This window comes from Coccinella septempunctata, chromosome 1, assembly GCF_907165205.1.
Source record: "Coccinella septempunctata chromosome 1, icCocSept1.1, whole genome shotgun sequence".
Classification (NCBI taxonomy): domain Eukaryota; kingdom Metazoa; phylum Arthropoda; class Insecta; order Coleoptera; family Coccinellidae; genus Coccinella; species Coccinella septempunctata.
This window is the reverse complement of record NC_058189.1, coordinates 55,049,670-55,073,711: the sequence shown is the minus strand read 5'-3', so window position 1 is coordinate 55,073,711 and position 24,042 is coordinate 55,049,670. Positions and strand designations below refer to the sequence as shown.

At 34.7% G+C, this 24,042-nt stretch overlaps 1 protein-coding gene and 1 long non-coding RNA gene across 2 annotated transcripts in view; one reads left to right on the top strand and one right to left on the bottom strand.

Annotated features, from left to right (window-relative positions):
• LOC123313277 (protein kinase C, brain isozyme-like) overlaps window positions 1-19,059 on the top strand; it is an 82,365-nt gene extending 63,306 nt beyond the window's left edge. The window contains exons 7-14 of the mRNA XM_044898099.1: window positions 2,761-2,989; window positions 3,923-4,057; window positions 11,150-11,323; window positions 12,105-12,196; window positions 12,735-12,936; window positions 17,708-17,896; window positions 18,161-18,301; window positions 18,578-19,059. Of these exons, the coding sequence (XP_044754034.1) occupies window positions 2,761-2,989; window positions 3,923-4,057; window positions 11,150-11,323; window positions 12,105-12,196; window positions 12,735-12,936; window positions 17,708-17,896; window positions 18,161-18,301; window positions 18,578-18,730 (1,315 nt within the window). The 3' untranslated portion in view covers window positions 18,731-19,059. The remainder of the gene's footprint in view (window positions 1-2,760; window positions 2,990-3,922; window positions 4,058-11,149; window positions 11,324-12,104; window positions 12,197-12,734; window positions 12,937-17,707; window positions 17,897-18,160; window positions 18,302-18,577) is intronic.
• A 936-nt stretch (window positions 19,060-19,995) lies between these two features.
• LOC123313287 lies at window positions 19,996-20,792 on the bottom strand. Its single transcript, XR_006537735.1, has 3 exons — window positions 20,773-20,792; window positions 20,414-20,557; window positions 19,996-20,035 (listed from the first exon to the last, which is right to left on the bottom strand). It is a non-coding gene; the product is annotated as an uncharacterized LOC123313287 (long non-coding RNA).
• Window positions 20,793-24,042: the final 3,250 nt, after the last annotated feature.

Here is a 24,042-nt window from a genome sequence, read left to right as displayed (position 1 = left end):
GCTGAAAAAATTCCATTTTCCTTCTTTGGATTCTTTGGATTTCTTTTCCTCACTAAATGATAATATTGAAAAACAGTTTCATGCTTACCCTTCATCGTTACCTTGGCTAAAATTTTCTACTCTTTATTAGAACTTCTGTGGTAATATTTTAATTATTTTTTTCGTTATGCACATTTCATATGATAAGCATAAACGAGTTACCTTTGTACTCTCACGACAAAATGCAATTAATATCACATAGGTATCAAAATCATTTTCCACAGCCTATATTAATGTGACAACCTATGAATTTTGCTACCGTTCACATCACCTATTGAATGGCTTTCGTTATTGGCTCTATTAAAATTATTTCCACAAAAGGTTATACAATCTGCTAAAGGCCAGACCGTCGTTATGAGTTTTATAGGTGTATTTAATTAAGAGGGAATGCCGCCTCTCTTTGTCGGTTAAATTCCAAACCAATAAGGTTGCTCATTGATCGCAAAATTCAGTTAAGCGATTATCATTTCAGTGTTCAATTGATATTTAACTCGATTGATTCAGCCTTGAATTTGATGTATTTGGTTTGTTTTATGACGTTCGGTAATGAATGGGATTCAAGAGACTGTAGCTTGTAAGCAAGAAAAGTAAAAAACTGCACAATAGCGTACCCAGGAAGCTCATTAAGTCTTTTGGTTCTTTTGGATTATAAAGTTATAAAACCTCCGGTATCGAATATTATTTTTTCATGATGCGACTAGCAATTCAATATTTTTCACCGGATTTTACGAAGAAATTTTCTTGATTCTTTCTAAAAAATTTCTCCTCTAAAAAAATATTTTTCTTCTGGAATCTTCCCCGAATTGGAGGAATGAAGTTTTCATGAAATTAAAAACTAATTTTCCAGCAAATTTTTTTCCTTTTCCGAAAAATACTTTTTTCCTCATTCTAAAAGCATCGTCTTCAGATATCAGAGGAAATCTATTTTCCGAGTCCAGCAAAATATATTTCCTTGGTCTACCGATTTTTTTTCTCTGGGCTCGGAAAATATTATTTCGTGGTGAACTAATAAGTTCCCTTGAAATCTTATTTGTTTTTCTCGGGCCACGGAAGATCTTTTTTCTGGATACAAGAAATTCAAATTCAAAAATTCGAAAAATATCTTCTTTCAGGATCGAAATGATCCTTCCAAGTTAAATATTTTACTTAGGCTTCAAAAATATTTCTCTCGAAATTGAAAAAAATTAGAAAACATTTCATCGAGATGCCAAAAAACATTTTACGAAAATCTTGTTACTTCGTACTTGACATTTTTTTAGGCTTCGAAGACCTCCAATAAAGCTATACTTTTCCGGAACAGAAAAGGTTGATATCTGAGGACTCAAAAATAATTTTTTTTGGAATTGAGAAATTTTTCGTTGAGATATGAAAATACGTGAAAATCGAAAAATATTTTTTACTGGGCTCTAAAAATATTATTCACTTGAGTCAGAACATGGTTTTTGTGTTCGAAAATTATATTTCCTCCTGAATTAATTGAAATTTATAAGAAGAGGGTATGATAAAATAATCAAAACATATACATGGTGAATTTTGACTAGTACAAATATATCAACAGTAGATTTCCGAGGTCAAAAAAACACTTTTTTCCTTTATCACTTTTTCCGAATCGGTTCGGTTTGAAAGATACAGGATGTTGAAAAACCATTTATTTTTAGTTAGAACTAAAAATAACAAAAAAAAAACCGAATGAAATGAATTTCGGAATATAGTTTTTCATTTATTTGATAAATTTTTCCGAGTCACCTACGTTTTCCAGTTTTCTCATTATGAGCATCACGTACCATAAAAATACAAAAAAATTTAAGATCTCAAAACTTGAAACTAAGTTGGACGCTATCTTATGAATATTTGAACGTTCTGTAAAATAAAAGTATTCCCCATATTTTCTCGTATAATACGCCGTTTTCGAGTAATTTGATGTTCAGAAATGAAAAATTATCTGTTAAATTTGAAAATTTGGGTACTATGGCTACTATACAACTCTGTTTAAAAGATCCACAGATGTGTAGAGTCACAGATTAAGCTAGTTATTCTGAAGGTAATTTTGTTCCTCCAAGGGTGGCACAGCTCATTATGAAAACTCAAAATGGCTCTACCTTTTTATCAGGGCCGAATCAGAAAGAATGGTATAAGAAAAAAGTGTTCCTTTCGATCTCAAGAATCTACTTTTGAAATATTTGTACGAGTCAAAGACTCATCTTGTATGATGGTGAATATAGTTTTCATATAGGGTATAAATGAATAGTTGCCAAAAGATTTAAGAGGTGATTCCTTGTCAACAAATAGTAAGGTGCCTGAAAAACTAATTTTTAATTTGTTTCTTACAAACCAAAAAAATGACAAAAATGAAATTGATCAGACATCAAGGAGAGAGCTAGGAGGCAATCAAAAAAAATGTTGTTATTTTTCCCCTATACTTTCAGCATTCTAGATAAATTTAAGTCCCAAGATAATTCCTGCCTATACAACTCATGCTACGTATCTGTTGTTGGAATTTTTACACAAGGACTCATTTGCTCAAATGAACCAAGCTATCTAATATGTGTTTTTCAATGATATGATATGAATAAGGGAAAAAAAGATCTAGTATTTCAATATTTGTTACTTGTGATGGAAAAATAAAGTAGGTAATTTTCTTTATCTTTTGTATTTCCGTATTTTGAATAACTCCAATTATCATCAGAAAAGAACTTCTCGAGGATATGTTTTCAATTTCAGCGACCTGAAACCGGAGGACAAGGATCGTCGATTGCTCATTGAAATTTGGGACTGGGATCGTACGTCAAGGAATGATTTCATGGGCTCCCTGTCTTTCGGAATTTCAGAAATAATTAAATCTCCAGCTGACGGCTGGTTCAAGCTCCTCACCCAGGAAGAAGGTGAATTCTACAATGTTCCAGTGCCGGAAGAAAATGCTGATCTGGCACAGATCAAAACTCAAATGAGGGTGAGTTGAATATTATATCTTATGGAGAAAGCAACGAGACATCTATCCTGGAAATGCAAGAATGTGGTTTCCAATTATGTATATCTTGCATAAATAGCGGAAAGTCCAAATTTTTACATCTGCGGAAACGTCCTGATCAATTATTTCACACAATTTACTTTTGTTCAATTGAAAAAAGTGAATCACCTCCAGAAAAACATTGATTCTGAATTACTTTCTCATGAGTTTTCCACTTACAGCCTGATATTGTCTTTGTGGTAAGTTATAGTGGAGATCCCCTGTAAATAATTAGATTGTGATCATTTTTTGGCTCCTCTTACAACATTGAGAAGAAGTAATCATTTTTGTAAATAATTCCAGACATTTTTCATCCACCCACCTTTAAAATAAAATATATTTATATAATATTTTTATTTATCATCTTCTTTGCTCATCAAAATATTCACATTGACTCAGAATACTTGTAAATAATAATTTCCTCCATTTTAAAAGTTCTCTAAAAACTGAAATACTCAAGTAACAATTGATGTTCGAAGGATACTCGATCTTCCATCAGAAACTAATTATGGGTTTTTTATGCCACTACCTGAAATACAAGGCATATTAACACAATTTTTATTAGAAATGTAGTTATACATATACTATTTGTCAGGAGAAGTTTTTTCACATTAAGCCCACAAGTAACAGTGTACAGGGTGGTGCAAAATTGGTGATACCTGAACTGTAACTTTTTCAATCCAACGAGATAGAGGAAAATGCATGGCATATTACAGTGGTCATTTTTCGAGAAACTAATAATGCCTTCGACTGCATTCCTCTATCTTCTTTTGTTTTAGAGTTATACACTTGCTATATTTACCCTATTCCAACAAATATTTCATGAATCCTGCACGTGAATGGAAATTTAAATATTTATATTTTTTTTTATTCCAGAAAACATCAATATCGAAGAAACCATCCATAACAACAGAACATAAAGATGTTCCTCACAATATGGGTAAAAAAGATATTATAAGAGCCAGTGATTTCAACTTCATCATGGTTCTGGGTAAAGGCTCTTTCGGCAAGGTAAGTTGTCGATGATTAAAGTTTTCGAATTTTCTGTTTAAATTATCATAGTTTTAGATATCTTTTCATCTCTACCTTGGAATGATTTCTGTAAATCAAAGACGGTTTTTTTGTTGTGAATAATACGCTCAGACAGGCCGACGCTCGTTTTCTCGTAAGAAAAAAGTTATACAGTGTGCCTCAAATCTGAGATATAAATGACGTCATCGACAATTTTTCAAATAGAAATCCTAATTTTTTATGATTTTCCTAAAGGAAAAGGTTGATCATTTAAAGAAATTATTTGTGACGTCATATCTCAGATTTGAGACACGCTGTAGAACATTTGCTCATATCAGAAAGAGCTCATGCAATTTAAAATACTTATCGTCCCGTCCAATCATATTTACAATAAAAACACTACCTTTGATTTAATGAATTCGATCCAAGTTAGAGACTCGAAAACCATGGCAAGATTTTAGTGCCACTAAAAAATAATCATACTCTCTTTCCACTTTATAAATTGATAGTGGAACAGATCGGTTAGTAAAGTCATTTCTCTTCATGCGTCGGCTTGCTTACGAAGTTGATTCTTGACGCCAATTTATATTGTAAGGAATTTCGTGACATTTTGAGATAGAAATTTATAGGGATAGATGACTCTATACAACGTTATCGTTCACTGCTTGAGTCGAAGAAAAATTTGAGCTCGAGCGAAATGAGATGAGGGTCAATCCCATAAATCATCTTTTACTCATGAAGAACCTATAATTTTGTTCTTAATTCGACTCAATCCGAACCGTTTCTTCACGTAGACACTTAGATTAAATTTTGTGAACTAAATTCGTACATCTGTGCAAATTCCTGATAAGTGGTTTTATTTAAATTGTATACAGGGTGAGTCTGTGACTCGTGCAAATATTTTAACAGTAAATTCTTGAGGCCAAAGAAAAAAAATTTTTTCAATTTTTTCCGAATCGACTCCGTTTATAAGATACAGGCTGTTGAAATACCATAAAAAAATGTTTTTGAAGTTATCTAGGTACCTCCAATTGGCTTCATCGAAAATGAATTTCGGAATATAGTTTTCCATTTGTTTGATTAATCTTTTTCGAACATAAGCTATCAACCACGTCTTTCAGTTTTCTCATTTTGACCATTACGTACCAAAAAAATTCAAAGATCCCAGCTCTTGACACGAAGTTAAACGCTATCGACAGAAACACTTTTTGCCTATACCATTTCGAGTCGTTTATCTCTCAATAAAAGTAACCGTAGATGGAAATGTGCTACTTATTCTGAAAGAGCAACTCTTCTAGTAATAAATCTGAGAATTTCATCCATCTCAGCGTAACCGCTTAGTCTTGACTTGAACCCATATATTTCAGGATTTTTCGAATGTCAGCTTTCGAGTCGTTTATCTCTCAATAAAAGTAACTAAAAGTAATCTTAGATGAAAATGTGATACATATTCTGAAAGAGCAACTCTTCTAGTAATAAATCTGAGAATTTCATCCATTTCGGCGCAACCGTTCAGTCTTGACGAATTTTTAACTGAACCCATATTTTTCAGAATTTTTCGAATGTCAGTTTTCGAGTCGTTTATCTCTCGATGAAAGTAACCGTAGATAAAAATGTGATACATATTCTGAAAGGGCAACTCTTTTAGTAAAAAATCTGAGAATTTCATCTATCTCGGCGCAACCGTTCGGTCTTGACTAATTTTTAACCGAGCCCCTCATTTTCAGGAATTTTCGAAGGTCAGCTTTCGAGTCGTTTATCTCTCCATAAAAGTAACCGTAGATAGAAATGTGATAGATTTTCTGAAAGAGCAACTCTTTTAGTGATATATCTAAGAATTTCATCTATTTAAGTGCAACCGTTCGTTCTTGACGAATTTTCAACTGAACCCATCTTTTTCAGGATTCTTCGGAGGTCAGCTTTCGAATAGTTTATCTCTCAATAAAAGTAACCATAGATGGAAATGTGATCCATATTCTGAAAGAGCAATTCTTCTAGTAATAAATCTGGGAATTTTATCCATCTCGGCGCAACCGTTCGGTCTTGACGAATTTTTAACTGAATCCTTTTGGCTTTGACCAAAAACTAAGGTTTCATCCTTTCCTGTGATCTGAAGATCAAGAATAAACAGATCACTGTAAACCTGCTGACTTTATTCCAACTTTTGTGCATCACAAAACAATCCGATGTTGACCTTAGGAACTTGTACTAGTATGAACTTGAATGTCTCTCTTCAAGACTTTATAGAAGAAAGAAGCAATGTCATTAATGCAGGGTTCCTGCTATATAGGGTGATATGAATGAAGTCAAGCAAGATTCCAGGTGGTCTACCAAAACTACGTGGACTACTGACTACTATATAACGGTACTTATAAACATATGGCTGGACAATGAATATCAAGTTCATCGGCATAGATGCACCACAGAATCATATAATGAGAACAATTCGGCAATCCTAAGTTTCCATTTTCATTACCACGTAAATATCGAACGAGCCAATATCCTAAACGAAACCACATGGTCGAATCAGGAGATAAGTTTTTTCCACTGCTTTGCGATAATTCAGCTAATAAACGGTCTAGGGACGTATTAGGATCTATTTCAGTAATCATTTTAAATTTTTTGAAAGTTTTGTAGATATAGGTGATTTTTGGTGAAACGCTCCATTTTGTCCAGTTCTACCTTCTGTTGAAAAAAAGCCTCACCTTCAAATACACCCTGTACATATAAGATATTTCTTAGTTATGAAAGTGAATGGAAACGAAGGAGATAGCATGAACCACCACATTTCTGGGGTGGAAAATATCGAAGAGCAATTTTCCGAATTTTCCTCGATATGATATCCGATCATTCGGGTATGGAAACTTCGGGCTGTCGTGTCGTGCTCACACTTTACAGCCCCAAAGTTCTCATCCTGCAACAAAAGCCGTACAAACTTTCGACCCCTCATTAGAACTTGCGTTAAACTTCAGTCCGCCGAATTGAACGGCAAAACCTCCCGAATTGAATGAAACACTCCTGGTACTTGGTTCGGGGAGCCCCTACTCAAACACGTTCAACAATTTATGGTTAGTGGATCAATCCTCAAGTTCGAACGAAGACAAATATTTGAGCGCTTGAAGTAGTCGGCAAAGTAAGAAGGGAAGATCTAGGAAGTGTTCTTGATGTTTCCAAAACTTACCCAACTTTATAACATTTTTGTATGTAATCCCATCAACACACGAAGTTTCTCGAAATCGCCCCGAATGTGGGTTAACACTTAGTTTTTGCAGTGGCAGTGGGTCAGAGGAAGTAAAGGTGGCTTAATCCTCATGGATATCATATCGATAAGTATTCTGCTCCACAAATGTAAAGGAAGTTCAGATATTTTGGGACTGTTTCAAAAGTTTCAATTGTTTTTTATAAATTTTTGAAATATGAGAAAACTGAATGTTTATTCACTTATTTTATTTTTAGTATGGGTAGTACGAAATCAGTTCACTCATGCCCATAGAGAAAGATCCTTCCTTTGTCTATGCTCATGCCTGTTTGCACAGACATATTCAAGGCAGGCTTGAAGTTAAGGCGTATTCATTTCTCTGATTTATATAGCAATTATAGATTTATATACCACAGCAATTAAGATGTCTAAAACTCTGGTGTATTCACTGATTCGATTTTGTTTTTAATTTCGTGGAGATATGGGATCAATTTCGTTTTTCCCACTGTAGGTAGCGCTATTTAGAATTTGACAGATCATTGTCAATTGATATTCATAGACAAGTTGTCTATGTTGATATTTGAAAATAATTTGAATACTTTCGTACGACGTAAGAATATGTTGTATTTATAAGCGATTATTGGTGTGTGAAAATATATTAGTTTCGAGAAAGGGGTGTAGAACATTCATTTATTAAATATGTCGTTCAGTTTTCTGTATGGACAATCAAGAACTGCAGCTAAGAATTCGGTGTTGTTGGAATTTGAGGCAGAACCAAATCAGATGAACGAACATTCGGGGCCGATATAGCTGAGTTTTATGGAAACTTCAGCAATATTTCGAAGGTACTGCATTGGAAATACGTAATGTGAATTGTGAGCATGTATTGAAAATCAGAAATACATAAATCTATTCGAGTCTGTTACTTCAAATATTCTTCCTGAGTAAATATAGTGAAAATTCCCTTTCCGTCAACTGAATATATTGGATATTTGACCAATCAACTATGTTTTATTAAAATCATATTGAATTACTCCCCTCACGAATTCAAGTTGTCAAACGGAAATTATCTTGAAGAAGAACAGTAAATCCTCCTTCGAACCCTTATTCCATAGTGTTGAAATATTGACAGATTTGTTTTTACAACGAAAATTGAACTGTAAAGCACAACTGTTCCTTAACAGCTGACAAAATGGGCCAGTTCATATTCTGAACTCGTTGATCGACATTCGCAAAACGCAAAACACAATAAAACGAGAGAGTATCATTGGACTTCCTTTGGTAGAACAAGGATAGACCGAAGCAAATGACATGGTGGCGCCGCCACGAAACTGATCCCATATCCCCGATTTTTTGAAATGTTGATGCTTGCAAAAAGTGACAAGTGCACACACCAGTGTTTTAGACATCTTAACAGCAATCAATCGAACAAATAGTATGACGTAACGTTATATTTGGAGATCCCAAGAGGGAAGTTTCGGGATTTACTTGAGCGTATCAGAAGAATATGAAGGAAGATACCTTGGACCCTGTAGAGTACCTCTTACATAAATTAGATCTGTATATAGGGGGAATTGTCTAGGACAGCCCGTCAGACTAGTAAAAAAAAACGATCATTGTACATACTCGAACGTGTCAGATTAAGATATATGTGGTTTGTTAATTACATGTTGAAAAGTATACATTCTCTTAATCTGACAATTTGAGCGTGACGAAAATGTGTGGGAGGGCACCAAACTTGCAATAAAAACGTCACGTGTACATTCTCGAGCGCGGTGGCAAACAATATAATCTGACAGTTTCAGCAAACCGAAAAATTGCCCCAATTACTCTTTCTGAGTCATTTCAAACTTCTGTTTTCATAAGAAAAAATACATCTTTATAAAGGGTGGTCCATCTAGTGTTTGGAATTTGAACTACCGATTATTTGACTTTATAAACGTCAACTATTCTTTTTGACGTGACTAATATTTAGTTGAAAGTTTGAAGTTTACGAAATGGGACGCTATTCGCTTGAAGAAAGTTGGGAAATATTAAAAACTTATTTCCAAAGTGGTGAGTCTTCTACTCAAACTGTGAGAAATTTAAGAAAAAAATTCGACAAAAAAAATGGTTCTTTCAAAAAATTGAAGCTGACGACTTGGACGATGTTTGGTTTCAACAGGACGGTGCAACGAGCCATACAGCACACGCCACAATCGATGTTTTACGCCGCATTTTCGGAAATCGAATAATCAGCAGAAATGCTGATGTGAATTGGCCACCAAGAAGCTGCGATCTGACGCCATTGGATTATTATCTTTGGGGAGCGGTGAAAGATAAGTGTTACGTCAACAATCCAGAAACAATTCAAGACCTCAAGACTGAAATTCAAGCTGCTATTGGTGAAATAGAGCCCCAAACAATCGAAAATGTATTAAAAAATTGGGTGGAACGAATAGGCTACTGCCAAGTCAACCGTGGTGGTCATTTGGCCGAAATTATTTTTCATAAATAAATGTCATGAACCAACCTTTTAAATAAATGTTCAACCATTGAAAAATATTGAGCAGTTTTTTTTTATAGCAAAATTAAATTCCAATTTTTAAATGGGCCACCCTTTATTATAACTCAGCAAATATACCTGTTGGAAAAATCACAGTTCGCCACTGGATTGCTATAAAAAAAGTGTCTGTATAAAGTTTTCACTTCAACATCCTAGCTTGAACAGAAACGGAGATAATGACAAAAGTTACAGGTCAAAATTTTAATTTTGACCTGTAACTCGAAAACAAAAGAAGATAGTGTAATGCAGTTGATGGCATTATTAGTTTCTCGAAAAAAGACGACCGTAATGTGCCATGGATTTTCCTCTATCTCGTTGGGTTAAAAAAGTTGTAACTCACCAATTTTGCCCACTCTGTACAAGTAACGATTTTTTTTGCATTTTCAAAGGACCGCCGTGACCTTACGTTGCGTCCGAATTGTCAATCCCTTAAAAAGTAGCTCGGTCCAATTACCATATCCTCTAAAAATCTGACACGCTCAAAAAAAAATTTTCAACGGCCAACCCCACCTCGCAAACTGTCAGATTAACATGAATTTATTATCAGACACACGTAGGGCATATACACTTTATTAATCTGACACTCTCGAGTATGTACACCTGACGTAGTTGAAAACGTTAGAAGACCATCCTCGAAAAATAAAAAGGCAACATGATGAGATGCATTCTAACAGAGCCGGCCTATCCGAAAACTCCATCATACTCTGAATTGTCTCAAATTTCGAAATAATCCCATAAATACAGGCATGTCTAGATCAGAAACTTAATATGCCTATGATCTAGAGCGTCTAGAGCTCTAGCTTCTTAAGGGCTCAAATAATGAAATTGTATCCTGAGAAGTTAAAATTTCTAAGAAACGTGGTTTTTGGAATCTGCGATTTAAAAGAGCTCCTTATCATGCAACATTCACAAAAGCCACAGTTGTTGAAGGCAATTTGCTCGGAATATATTCCCCTTTGACGCGATAATGTTTGCTTGGGTTCGTCACAAGGAATAATGACCCTTTATAATGGAAATCGCAAAACTTCTGAAAAACAATTCAATAACCACGCAACTGAAAAACACGAGTTTTTACGTGGTTAACACAGCTTAATGGAATGCCGAGAACCATTTCATTTTTCCAATAAACGCAGCTCTACATTCATTCAGTTCAATACAACAAACAATCGAGTTCTCTTTTCGAAACACGAACAAATCCATCGCTTTCTTCTATCTGATCCTGGCTCAACATGCATTTGCATTCAATTCAGAGGCAGGATCGGAATCCCCGTCAAATATCACGAGCGACAGTTTATCGATTCGTGAACGAAATATGTACGCTCCTACTTGAAAACTCTTTTCTTTCCAGGTCATGTTGGCTGAAAGGAAAGGCACTGACGAGCTGTATGCAATCAAAATCCTTAAGAAGGATATTATAATCCAGGACGACGACGTTGAATGCACCATGGTCGAAAAGAGAGTCCTGGCTTTGTCCTCTAAACCGCCGTTCTTGGTTCAGCTGCATTCGTGTTTTCAAACAATGGTAGATCATTTTTTCTATTTTTAATTTCATCTAATCGAATAGGCATCTAATATTCAATTCGTAAATTGATAAATCTCATGATGGAAAACTGGGTATGTGGCAAATTTCAGCAATTTTTCTTCCCTACAGCGCCATTCAAGTTGACCATATTACAGAACGTGCGTATCTTTATTGAACACCTTGTATAATATCTTCCACATCCCTTTCACCCATGTTTTTTTTCCAGTTTTTGTAAACCATTTTGTAATATCAACGAAATTGGGTAGAATGAGTGGAACAAAATATTTGCCACATTTTTGATGACCTACAAATTAAAACAAACCAAAAATAATAAATAATAAATAATTATAAATAATAAACTTTTGAGCTTTCACCTTGATCTTAAACAGTCTATAAATTATTTAATTATAGTCCTCAATAGTTTGTAGTAATGTAAAAAAAGCTGAAAAATAACTTGGAAAATATGCATCTACTGGAGGAGTTCCATCGAGTATCTGCTCATTCTTGTGGATAGCTCCCTTTATAACTAATACAGACGGGTTTTTTAAATCGCCAAAACAATTTTTGAACCTTGACGATCATTCCCAAGTTGCTTTATTAGAAACATCCTCATTTACAGTTTTGTTATTTTTTATTCCGATTCTATCTCCACTGAAGATTGCACGCTTGTTCAAAGGTGTAACATGCTACCGTATTTGACGAAAAATCGATTTGGTCTTTGATTCGTCAATGTCATTTCAACAGTTGAGGTATTATACTAGACTGATGAAGTGGTTTTCAGGATCGGCTGTATTTCGTGATGGAGTACGTCAACGGGGGTGATCTCATGTTCCAAATTCAACAGTGCGGGAAATTCAAGGAGCCTGTGGCAGTGTAAGTACTATGGTTCGATTGTTTTAATATTTCAATTTTTTTCTCATCTACACAACATCAGATATTTTTCATAAGAAGGATCTAATGGTGCTTCGGTAAGTAGAATCATCTTGAAAAAGGCACCATGGCTACAAATGGTTCATTATACATCCATATAATGAGATTCTTAGCTAGAAATGCCTCTTCTAGTCTAGGTCAAGTCTCTCCTTAGAGGAACATCTCTAACTCTTCAAACAAGTTAGTGACGTAGAGGAATCAATGGTTATTGTAGAAGTATCTACTCACGGACTTAGTTAATTCATCTTCCCTGACAGAGAATCTTGAAAAAACAGTTTTTGCAGTAGTCATTCCTCCAATTAAAATGTTTCAAGTCTATTTTTTGTGGCAGCAAAGTTTTAAAAATGGCTTGAATTCTACAACAGTGGCATCAAAAAATAATTCGATATCTAATCGATCTATGATTAAACTGATCATCTTCAGTTCATTTGTGCATCGAAGATCTAGAGCACGCATGGTATCATTTACAAATTATTTACAGGTTCTACTCTGCAGAGATTGCTATCGGTCTATTTTTCCTACACAGCCGAGGAATCGTCTATCGAGATTTGAAACTTGACAACGTGTTGCTGGATCAAGACGGTCACATAAAAATAGCAGATTTCGGTATGTGTAAAGAAGGTATATTAGGTGATAAGACGACGAAAACCTTCTGTGGGACACCGGATTACATTGCTCCAGAGGTGAGTGATCCACCACAAATCTTTATTCCATCTCGCTTCTTTCTTTGATACTCATCCTTTTTATTGAATGGAAAAAATTTAAATAAAATTTGTAGGCCTCTTGGATTTTATAGATTCAAGAGATTTGAAAAAATAGAACTAAACACCCAAATAAAAGTAATTAAAAAAAGTGCCGTCAAACGGGGTGAAGTGGATATAGCGGGGTGAAGTGGATCAACCGTGTTTTCCCGCATATTTTATCGTGTAACTCATAGACAAGACCCTAAATTGCCGCGAAAAAAACTCTGTGTCTACTGTTACCTCCTAAGATTGCTAATTCGTGCCTTGGATACAATTCTGAATGGTTAGTTTTCTCACAAAAAAAAAAAGATTCATACTCTCTCGAATATAAACAGTTTTTCAATTGTTCAACTTCAATTATATATTTGGCAATAACTACGATAGTTATTCTCACCTAAACTTTTACAAGTCACGTATAAACTAGTTGGAATGATATTCCCCATTTTGAAATCAAATGTACCACCACAGTTCTTTAGGAAAAAATATTTGTTCCATCACTCAAAAGTGAAGGGTGAAGTCGATCACCAATGATTTAGTCATGTTTGACCGTGATGCGTAAAGGCCCATGTCGCAAAAATACCCTTTTAGTTTTTTTTTTTTTTTATAGCAGGGGGAATCTGCGACCGTGAAAACACGGGGCTCTATCTCTCGCCCAGAGGAACCCATTTCTAGGGAACACTGTGGGGTTACTCACTCTCCTGAGTTCGCGACCCACTAAACCTAACCTGCTTTTTGTTGGTTCCGGGCATTTGCCTATAAACCATTTATCCCTTAATCGGTTGATTTCTTCTTGCACATTGTCGTGCTAGGGTTTTCATGTTCGTCCATTTCGGATATCTCTTCTTAGTATAGTTTTAATAAGTTGTCGTACTCATTTTAATCTCTCCTCAATTGATCTCTCGGTCTAATTTTGTAAATTCTCATTCTTCTTCTGTCTTCCTCTGGATCGTAGTCCACTAGTCTCCTGAGTTCTTCGTTTGGATGTTCCTTCGCTGTTTCGAATAACTTTTCAGCTTTCCTCTTCATAAATTCGGTGATGGTTTCCCACTTCAAATCTCGATATATCTGTTTGTTCCTGACAAACCAAGGCGCATCTATGGCACATCGTAGTAGCTTGTTTTCTGTTGCCTGAATTCTTTGTATATGGCTCTTTGCCGCGAATCCCCAAGCACCTGATCCATAAGTCAGTTGCGGTCTAGCAACGGCTTTGATTATTTTCAATTTTGTCTCATTTGACATGTGGCTCTTTCTACCTATCAGCGGGTAGAGCATATTCATCGCTGCCTTGGTTTTGTCAACGGCTTGTTTGATATGGCTTCTCCATGTTAGACCTTTGTCTAGGGTGATACCTAAATATTTTGCTTCGTTTTTCCATTCGATTTCTTCTCCATCTACCTCTAGATTTGTTGTAGTTCTTAGTCTCCTCTTCTGCAGTAATATCGCTTGGCTCTTTTGTCCGTTAAGTTTTATTTTCCATTTAATACACCAGTCATTTATTTCATCTATAGCTTCTTGTAACATTCCTTCTATAATTTCTGGCTTGCGATGTCGCATTGCGATTCCTGTGTCGTCGGCATATAGTGTCAGCATAGTCCTTGGAGATTTTGGTATATCGTGAATAACATTCATAAACCTTCATTCAGTGGCGCAGCCAAGATTTTGTTTGGGGGGCGGGGGGCGAACGATCGTTCAATGTTTGTACTAGAAATAAATTTGAATTGTTGGAATCTTTGGGGGGGATTTGCCCACTTCCTGCGCCAGTGCCTTCATGACATGGCATGACTTTATTTTCGTTGTTTAATATATTTTGTTTTGAAACAAAACATGTTGTTTAGTTTTACACAGAAAAAATAAAGATAAAGAACACTAGTTCTGATTTCACAGCACCAGTTGGTCTTAGGACTCAAAATAGATTTTTTTTTTCATTTCATCTGATCCACTTCACCCCAAAGTACGAGGTGAAGTGGATGGCACTTCAACCAAAAAAATTTCAAAAACTGTGCAGCCAAAAATTTTGGTAAATAGGCCAATCGATAGCAAAAAGATCATAGAATCTATATTATAAAAGCCAGCCCGCTCGTACTGATAGTTTGAATCTTATTCCTAAAAAACCTCGATTTTTGATCCACTTCACACCGTTTGACGGTATCGTCTCTCAAAACTCAATGTGCGCCGAGAACTGAAAACATAAAGTACGTAAAGTAATCATCAGAACTTAACGAAGACTTGGCTTGAAAAAACACACAAAAATTGAAAAATTAACCCTGATCAAGGTTTCAAATAAAAAAATTGTAAACTCTGAGTGAGTAAAAAGCATAACACAAAGTACATACTTTGGATACTTTCTATGTTTTCTGTAAAAAAAAACTCAAAAGCATTCAATTGAAAAAAAAATTAGAAACGCATAAATGAAACATTTCACCACACCCGGTGTATTCTCCAGACATTGCCCTTGTGATTACTAGTTGCTTCGACAAATGCAGCACGATCTGGCAGGTCATTGGCTCACTTCTTTCGCAGAAATCGAAAATTGGCTCCTTGGCTCCTTGGCTCCTTGGCTCCTTGGCTCCTACCTTTCATCGCTTCAAAAGACGAGGCGTTTTTTCGAGATGGAATTCGAAAATTGCCTGAGTGGTGGAAAAAAGTAGTAGCCAGAGATTTATTACGTACTTAAAATAATCTGGTCATTCAATTCATTCGGAAATAATAAATGTATTTTCGACCAACATCTGAATCATCCTCAACAACAAAATACGTCTATCGATTTCTGACACATTAAAAAAACTCTACCCTCCATCCCACGTGGAGGATGAACTCCTCGATGATACCTAAAAAGTTGCATAATTAGAAATGAAAACCTGCTCTAGCGTTTTTCTAGAAAATAGTAAATACCGAAGATATAAACTTTGTGCGTTACTTTTTAGTCACTCTTAAGTAAGTAGAGTGGAATTGACCTCTTATAATTTCAAAGTGCCCTGTTAATTCATAAACCTAGGGTATATCATGAAACCCTCATTCCATTTCTGAGATTGAGAAACCAAACAAGTATTAATTGAATCAGGTATCTCAACTGAAATCGTCTTCATTATATGGGCACACACACAGCTATATAAGCAGAAATTCACTTTACACTCTCAGTTCCCTGCTCAAGTCCCCTCTATTCATGCAATTCAAATCGAATCTATTATCTAAACATTCTAATGAAACCTTTAATGAACGGCGAACATCTTGCAGGAGAATATTACCTACCCTTCATGTCATGTTTGGAGCTTGAGCGCCGAATCTGCGTCCATATTTCCTCATTTCTGTTTGAGTGTAATTTCCTTTCATAGTCAACCGACACGTTTGATGTTCCCGATTCTGCCCATACAACCGATTAGCTCCGATTATAAATTTATCGATTGGGGCAGAAAGCTTCTTTATCGGGGCTCATGTAAGGAACACAATTAGGTCATTAGCTCGTATTCGGTTGATTTTGTAGTGGTGAACGACGAACAACTTGATGGATAATTTATGGGCTTTGAGGTAAAAACATACGGCTGTTCCTTTTATCTTTATTCAAATAGACTTTTTTATCAGTTGAAGAGAAAAGCATTTTCAACTTGCTTCGTAATAAAGGGTAATCATCATTTCGGTTTAACTGCATTGTTTTCAATAGCTCTGGGTTATTTTAATGCAGGATACAAAAGACCTGGTGATTGATTAGAAACTCCACCCTCTCCTTCAACTTTTTTGTGCCACTGTGTAGAAAAAAATGAAGATTCGTGCAAAAAGTTTTATGAGCCAGTATGAATCTTCTTGATTATACCATAATTTTCATTCTCCTGAAAATTCTTGATCTCTTTTATCTGACATATTATTCTATACCTAAGCTTAACATATGAAAAGATATTGACATGAGTTATCAAGAATCATTACACCTACCTTGGCAAATTTCATATAATTTGTTTCTGCAAATACAAAATATTATAACAGGAACAGAATTAATGCTTTAATAAACGCAACTAATTCACCTGTTAATCAACAAATGTTAAGATCTAAATCAAACTAGCAAACCACCATCGCGCTCAGATCAACAGAAAATACCATTTCGTCGAGAAAAAGTAGATGATGTTCATGATTTCGGTCTTACTTGATCTCGTCAGACTATAAGAGCATAACACAACTCAAACTCGGACGAAAATGGAATAAATTTATCGATTCATAGCCACTTCATTCCATGTCAGTATCCGATATGGTACAGGAATACACCTAGCGACATCTGACAGGAAACGAGACTCATCTCAATTCACTTTCCTTACTCTCAGAGAGGAGGTGGTAGCATGTATCCACTTGCCCCAACAGTCAGATACTGTGTATTTCACCATGATCAATTAGGAAGAAGGGTGACATTATAATCCTAGAGGAAAAAATCTTTTTGAAAACACCCTTTGAAAGACAGGGTTGGAATCAATGAAGTCTATAGTTCAAAATTTGTAGAATATATAAATATGTCTAAGCCAGTTGTTTGAGACTATATTAAGCTGCTCAGAATTCGAAAAATGGCAGAATTTGGGCAATTGTGTACTTAGGAATAACCGCGAAAAAACAAAACTCAAATGTTAATATCGTAGAGGTGTGAAAAAATTTAAATTACTTCAGACTTCTGTTATTTTTCGTACAATGATAAATATTGTAGTTAAAGTAATAGGACTTATCTTGAAATTTTCAGATCATCTTGTACCAACCTTACGGCAAATCCGTCGACTGGTGGGCTTATGGAGTTCTGCTGTATGAAATGTTGGTGGGTCAGCCTCCCTTTGATGGAGAAGATGAAGAGGAACTATTTGCAGCCATTACAGACCATAACGTTAGCTATCCAAAAAGTTTATCCAAAGAAGCTAAAGACGTTTGCAAAGGAGTGAGTTTCTATTTTCTTCAATTAAAAATATCTTTCCATTATTTTTATGGAAGTTGGAGGTAATTATTATTATTCGACTTCATCAAGTGTATTTTATATGGGAAGGACACTCTATATTCTCTCCAACTTCTCTAGCTTAGACTTCATCCAAATCTTCTTTCTATATCTCCTCTAATACATCTTGAAAGATTTAGGAGCATGTCTTACTATACCTTTTGCATCCTCCTTTTGAATTATTAAGTATTCCTAAAATTTTAATTTCAGTTTCTCACGAAGAATCCCACTAAAAGACTAGGATGTGGAACCAGAGGAGAAGAAGATGTGAGGAGTCATGCATTCTTCAGGAGAATCGATTGGGAAAGGATAGAGAATAGGGAAGTTCAACCTCCATTCAAGCCAAAAATTGTAAGTTTCTCTGTTGCCAAACAAATTTTTTTTCATGGTATGATTCGTCAATGCGAAAGATTCTTTTCATTTTAATTCGGTGTGAAATCTGGATACTCAGCTCACCATGAAGTTAAATTGAATTTTCTGAGGAGTAAAATACAAGGTTTGGATTATCGTTCATCACATCCGAGGTATTCACTCCCAACCGATAGGAAGTTGATAAGAAGAAGTTTTTTTTTATTATAATACAGAACGTGTCACTACAATAATTGCATAATCCAATTTTTCTTCCAGAAACATCGCAAGGACGTTAGTAACTTCGATAAGCAATTCACTTCGGAAAAAACTGATCTCACGCCGACTGACAAACTCTTCATGATGAACCTCGATCAGACAGAATTCATGGGCTTCTCTTTCCTAAATCCCGAGTTTGTTCAGCACGTGTAAAGGCCGAAAAACGGGATCAAAGTCTCAATTTTCTGGACCCGGTCCGTTTCTGCAACCATAACACCTCTTCAGAGGTGAGGGAGAGGTGAGGAAGGGGGTAGGTTAGAGCGAGTTGTGATTCTGAAAAGTTGTGATAGTTGTGGAGGCAGGCTGACTCGCTTTCAGTCAGATGTTCGATCTAGTCTTATAGTTTTAAGATTGTTTGAGCTTTTCGATATTTGAACATGTATATTGATTGTAGATTCTTGCGAGGGAAGGTCGGATTCTATGCGTCCGCGGCAATATTCTCCAAGTTGCTAATCATCAGTTAAGATTTAGATTGTGAAGTTGTTTCGAACATAGATTAATAAAACAGGAGATAGAGCATCTCGACAAAAACGCGTTCACAAAATACTGCCATAAATATGAATTTGGATATCTTGGGTGGGGGAACTGGACAGGGGCGGATTCAGAACTAGTCACACTGTGAATATTTCAGGTAGTCAGCAATAATTTTATATCGAATGGAAATATGTTTCAATGCAAAGATTTCGAGTATTTTTCTTATGACAACTAATCAAAGGGATGTAGAACTAATATGTAATACCAAAACAACTTATGTAAAAAAGAATTTATTTTGAATACAATGTTACCATACACAAATAGTCAATATGACCCTAACCTACATACAGATTATTTGAAATTTTATTCACTAAGCATAAACTGAAAACCAAAAATTACTTTCATGAAAAAAATTCCCTTTAGAATGGTTAATTCTCAAATCAATAGAAGTGGAAGCAGCTGAAGTTTATGGAATTTGTATAATGAGAATCTAAAAGAGTTTTTTCATTGAAGAAATCCTGAAGTCTTCCGTACAGATTTTGCGGAATGAAACAGTAATGTAATACTGTAAACATGAACCAATGATTGTGAAATAGGAAATTATTTCTTATTGTATACAGTAACTCATAAAAGAATCCCTCAATTCTAGATGAAGCATCAATATTTTTTTTACGGGCAGTTTTAAATTGAATTATGTTATATTGCATATAAAATAAAGAGCAGTGTTTTTCAGCAACTCAAATACCTAATTCAACAACCTGCTTCCCGTTTCAAATTTTTATACCACCTCGAAAGTGCTTTTTGGTGTTGAAGTGCATAATAATCAAGAGTTATTTTACGAAACTGTAAACTCTATCTCAATAATAATGTAACTTTTAAGCAAAGCTTTCCAAGCTTTCATCTTGAATTTTTCTTTCCAATGAATTAGGAACTGCTTGTAGGGCAGCAACTTTTTTCTTGAAGTACTGACGACTCACTCGTAATCTTAAATCGGTTTTCTGACGTCAATTAGCTGTTTTTTTATTTCTGTTCTCCGCTTTTCTCCTGCAACAATTTTTCAACTGAAGTTTTACTTCGAAATATGAGGTATCCTGATAACAGACATTTTCATTTAATAAATCATAAAAATAATGGGAATATCCGAGCTCTAACTGAATGGTCATTATTGTAATCATAATTACAGTAGTAGCATAATTTTTACATTGAAATACATTTTAGAAATAAAGGAAACTTTTTTAATTTTCACAAAAAGTTCCAAACATGACCTCAGCTCATTTTTATGGATTTTCATTCCTAAGACGAGTTCTATTTGACATAGCAATTTATAAGGAATTTTGTATACCTCCCTGGGTAGTTATGTACCTCACTTGTTTTATCCTTGAACTACAAGAAGCTTTCATTTCTGCAAATCCTGAACTGGCATTCGTGTTTCTTGATATTGTTCCCATTTTCCTTCCATTTTCCTCAAAAACTCCAGTACTGATAACAGGTTTGGCACAGTATTGGCTATAATTACAACATTATTGAAGTAATTAAAATCTAGTTCTACTGTTCATCTCGAAACCAGGAAGAATGTTTATACTAAAAAGCATTATATAATAAGAAAAAATCTACAATAAATTTCAAGTTCAGAAGTAGTCAGAACTCACTTGCAAAATTCCAAAGAAAGTGATAATCAGACAATAAAGCGAGTTAAATAAGTATTAAACTACCTACCTTACCTCACTCGGGATGGCATCTTTTTTCAAATTTACGGTAAAAGTCGATTACTCTCATTATACTAAAGTCTGGAGTATAAATTACAAGAGAAGTGTAAATTGTTTTCAAGACCCAGTGCAACTCTCCACTGCTGTTGTCTGGTTTCATTTCTGGGAAATCTAAAATTGAAATCAATTATTTGATTGTATAAACTCAACATTTCAATCCCATCATTAGATGGGATTCAAACTTAATTCGACCCTGGCGTGCCCTAACTCCCTCCCCTGATTTCATAAAGTCGTGAACTCAAACAAGAATAAAATATCAAAAACTTACCAGAATAAATAAATCGCTTTCCTCTTTCGTGTATAAATTGCACTTTTATTTCAAACACACGTTTTTACGGCACATCGCTGCTTATTTTCCAAAATATTACGACGTGAATGATTGAAATAATATTTTGACAATTACAAATACACACGCCGTCTTAGAATTTTTAGAAGCGATCTGGAGGGGAAAACAAGCGAAAATTCATTTCATTGGTGGTTTTTGGAAGTGGGAATAATTTGAAAAATGAACAGTCTGGAAAATAGCTTATGATCCATCTATTTAATCTATGGTTTCGAATGGGCAGACGGTCTAATAGGCGTAGACTTGCTGTCATGTAACATTAAGTTGCTCTAGTCTATTCCTCCTTGAAATGAGGTAGGGAAACAAGCTCACTTGCTGTCACATTAAGTTAGGATATTTTCATATTTCAACGCTCTACGCTCTCAGCATTTATCGGCTTAAAAACACAATGCATCCAAGGGCGGCTCGTCATAGGAGGTAAGGGAGACTAAGCCTCCTCCTGCAGCTGAGCACCAAATCTCATAATGTACATTCAATTCTAACCTATCATGATTTTCATAAATAAATGAAAAATATACATGTTAGAACACCTGGATTAGATATTACGAGGAAAATCTGAATGATTGAATGTGATTTTTTGGCTTCTTCTGTAATACTGCCAAAATCGTACAAATCCATTTCAGATTTCATGTTTTGAGAAAGTTATCGTCAGATCGAAATTGGTGGACAAAAGAATAATTAATCGCTGGATTTTCAATCAGTTTTGAGAAGAATTTGGGTGATTTAGAGAATGAACAACAATGAAAGTTTTCCTCGTTGTTTTTCTGAATCAGTAGATGAAACTCTGTTGTCCTGCTAATAACTCCATAGGTGCGTGACTAAATAACTTGATAATATCGATATTGGTCAATAATATGTTTTCCTCGACTGACAGGAACTAATTCGAAAATGAAGTGATATGGATACCCGAAGCATATTAGCGTATATTATGTTATTTCTCAGATGGTGAGATGACATAATAGGTCAGTAAGGAGTAATTCATCATTGAAAAACCAATTACATTAATCCATTATCGAAATAAAATTCATAACCGCTTAGGGATTTGAGCTTCGTCAGAAAAAATACTAAAGTGTGCGTGCCAGAGTTATGTAAATCGATCATTCTAATAGATACTCATGACGAGAAGCTTAATCAGCAGAATATATTATGTTTCAACAAAATTATTCTACGCCTATTTTATGACGTTCACCAAGTATGGTTTCCAGGGCAGTAACAGCATAGTTGGAAAAGTGAAGTTATACAAGTTTTAACGAACGATCAAATGTCGTAATATAGTCCTGAACTTCGCCTTGACCTTTGGGACTAATGATAATCGAACTATAATATCAACTTCCCGAAAAATTATTCCAATTATACCTGAAAAACAATAATTCGGCAATAGTTTGTTGATGATCATTTTACACTTGGAATTCGACCTTTTCCACTTTTAGTTCTGCTTTTATTCATCAACATCCTCGAACATATCAACGTATACTCGACCAAATAAATACTATATATAGTAATTACATCGTTCGATAATCTCATGATATTAACTATGTACCTATGTATCAAATCCTTGTATATGTATGAAAAAGTATTCTCTCTTTACCTGAGTAGCTGAAGTATTTTTCTATTTATCCACTCTGAGTATAAATGTCATTTATCTCTATTTATTGTAATGGAACTTTTTCAGATTTAGATATAAGAAGATATAGATATATAAGATGCTAGAATCATTCCAATAATTATCGTATTCGAATTATTGTTGTAGCAATAAGCATTCCTCGACTATGGAGGACTGACTGAACAGCACCTTGATTTGTTTGTAAGAGCTTGGGAGGAACTTAATTAATATGTTCATCGACATCTAGATAACTTTCTTTCATTGTAAGTTTGTAATTTTACTCGATTTCAAATCGCTAAGAAGTGGATGTTTTATTTCCTTTCGGAAAAATGAGTACATATGTGACCCGAATCTGCCAAAAACTAAGCTAAGACATTATACATAAAAAGCCAAAAATGGGGGGTTTATGAATGTTGCACAAGAAAGGCTTCCTTCTCTGTACAATATGAAAATGTGTAAAGTATAACTCCTCTGTATTGACCTAATGATATTCCCAGTCAGTAGGTCGATACATATCATCCGAAATTTATCTTTCTCCATCTATATTTCAAATAAGTAGTCGAACTTTTTTCGAAGTATTCGTAATAATATAGCATTCGTTATCGGCTTGTATTATTGATAAGGATTTTTCCTCCATCCTCTAGTCTCTAGATAAAAGGGAAATGAACCATTCATCTTTGTGGTGGACAGCTCATCAAAGTCATGAATTCGTTAAAGAGTATTGAAAACTCTAGACCGATTTATGATAAGAAAACACTCTTTCAGCTCTTCCATAGATTAATGGTGTAAATCAAAAATCATCAATTATTCTTCATAATAATTTTGGAGTTTTTGACGTTTTTATAAGTATGCGGATTTGTTTGATCCTTATTCTGATTTGAGTTGAAGCAAATGCTGGAAAAATATAAACATATAGCATCAAAGATTCCATTCGGAACAGAGAAGTTTTCTGTGAAGATTAGAATTAATGAGTGTACAGTACACTAAGCAATCAGACAATCTTGAATGATTTCGATGCTTAACTCTTCTTTGCAAACGTAGACACATTGAAGATTTATAATGAAACTAAATATACCTTCAAAATGTTATTTAATACTTATAAAATTTTCCTCAAATCTTATGAAATTAGAATGCATAAAATGTTTAAAAATAATAATATTCCGAGCTTTACTAATTTGTGATAAATTGTATATTTCATTTCGATAAATTAATCGAAAATTGATAGAAATCTTTATAAACTATGGCATATACGATATGTATCGAATAATATTTCGTTTTG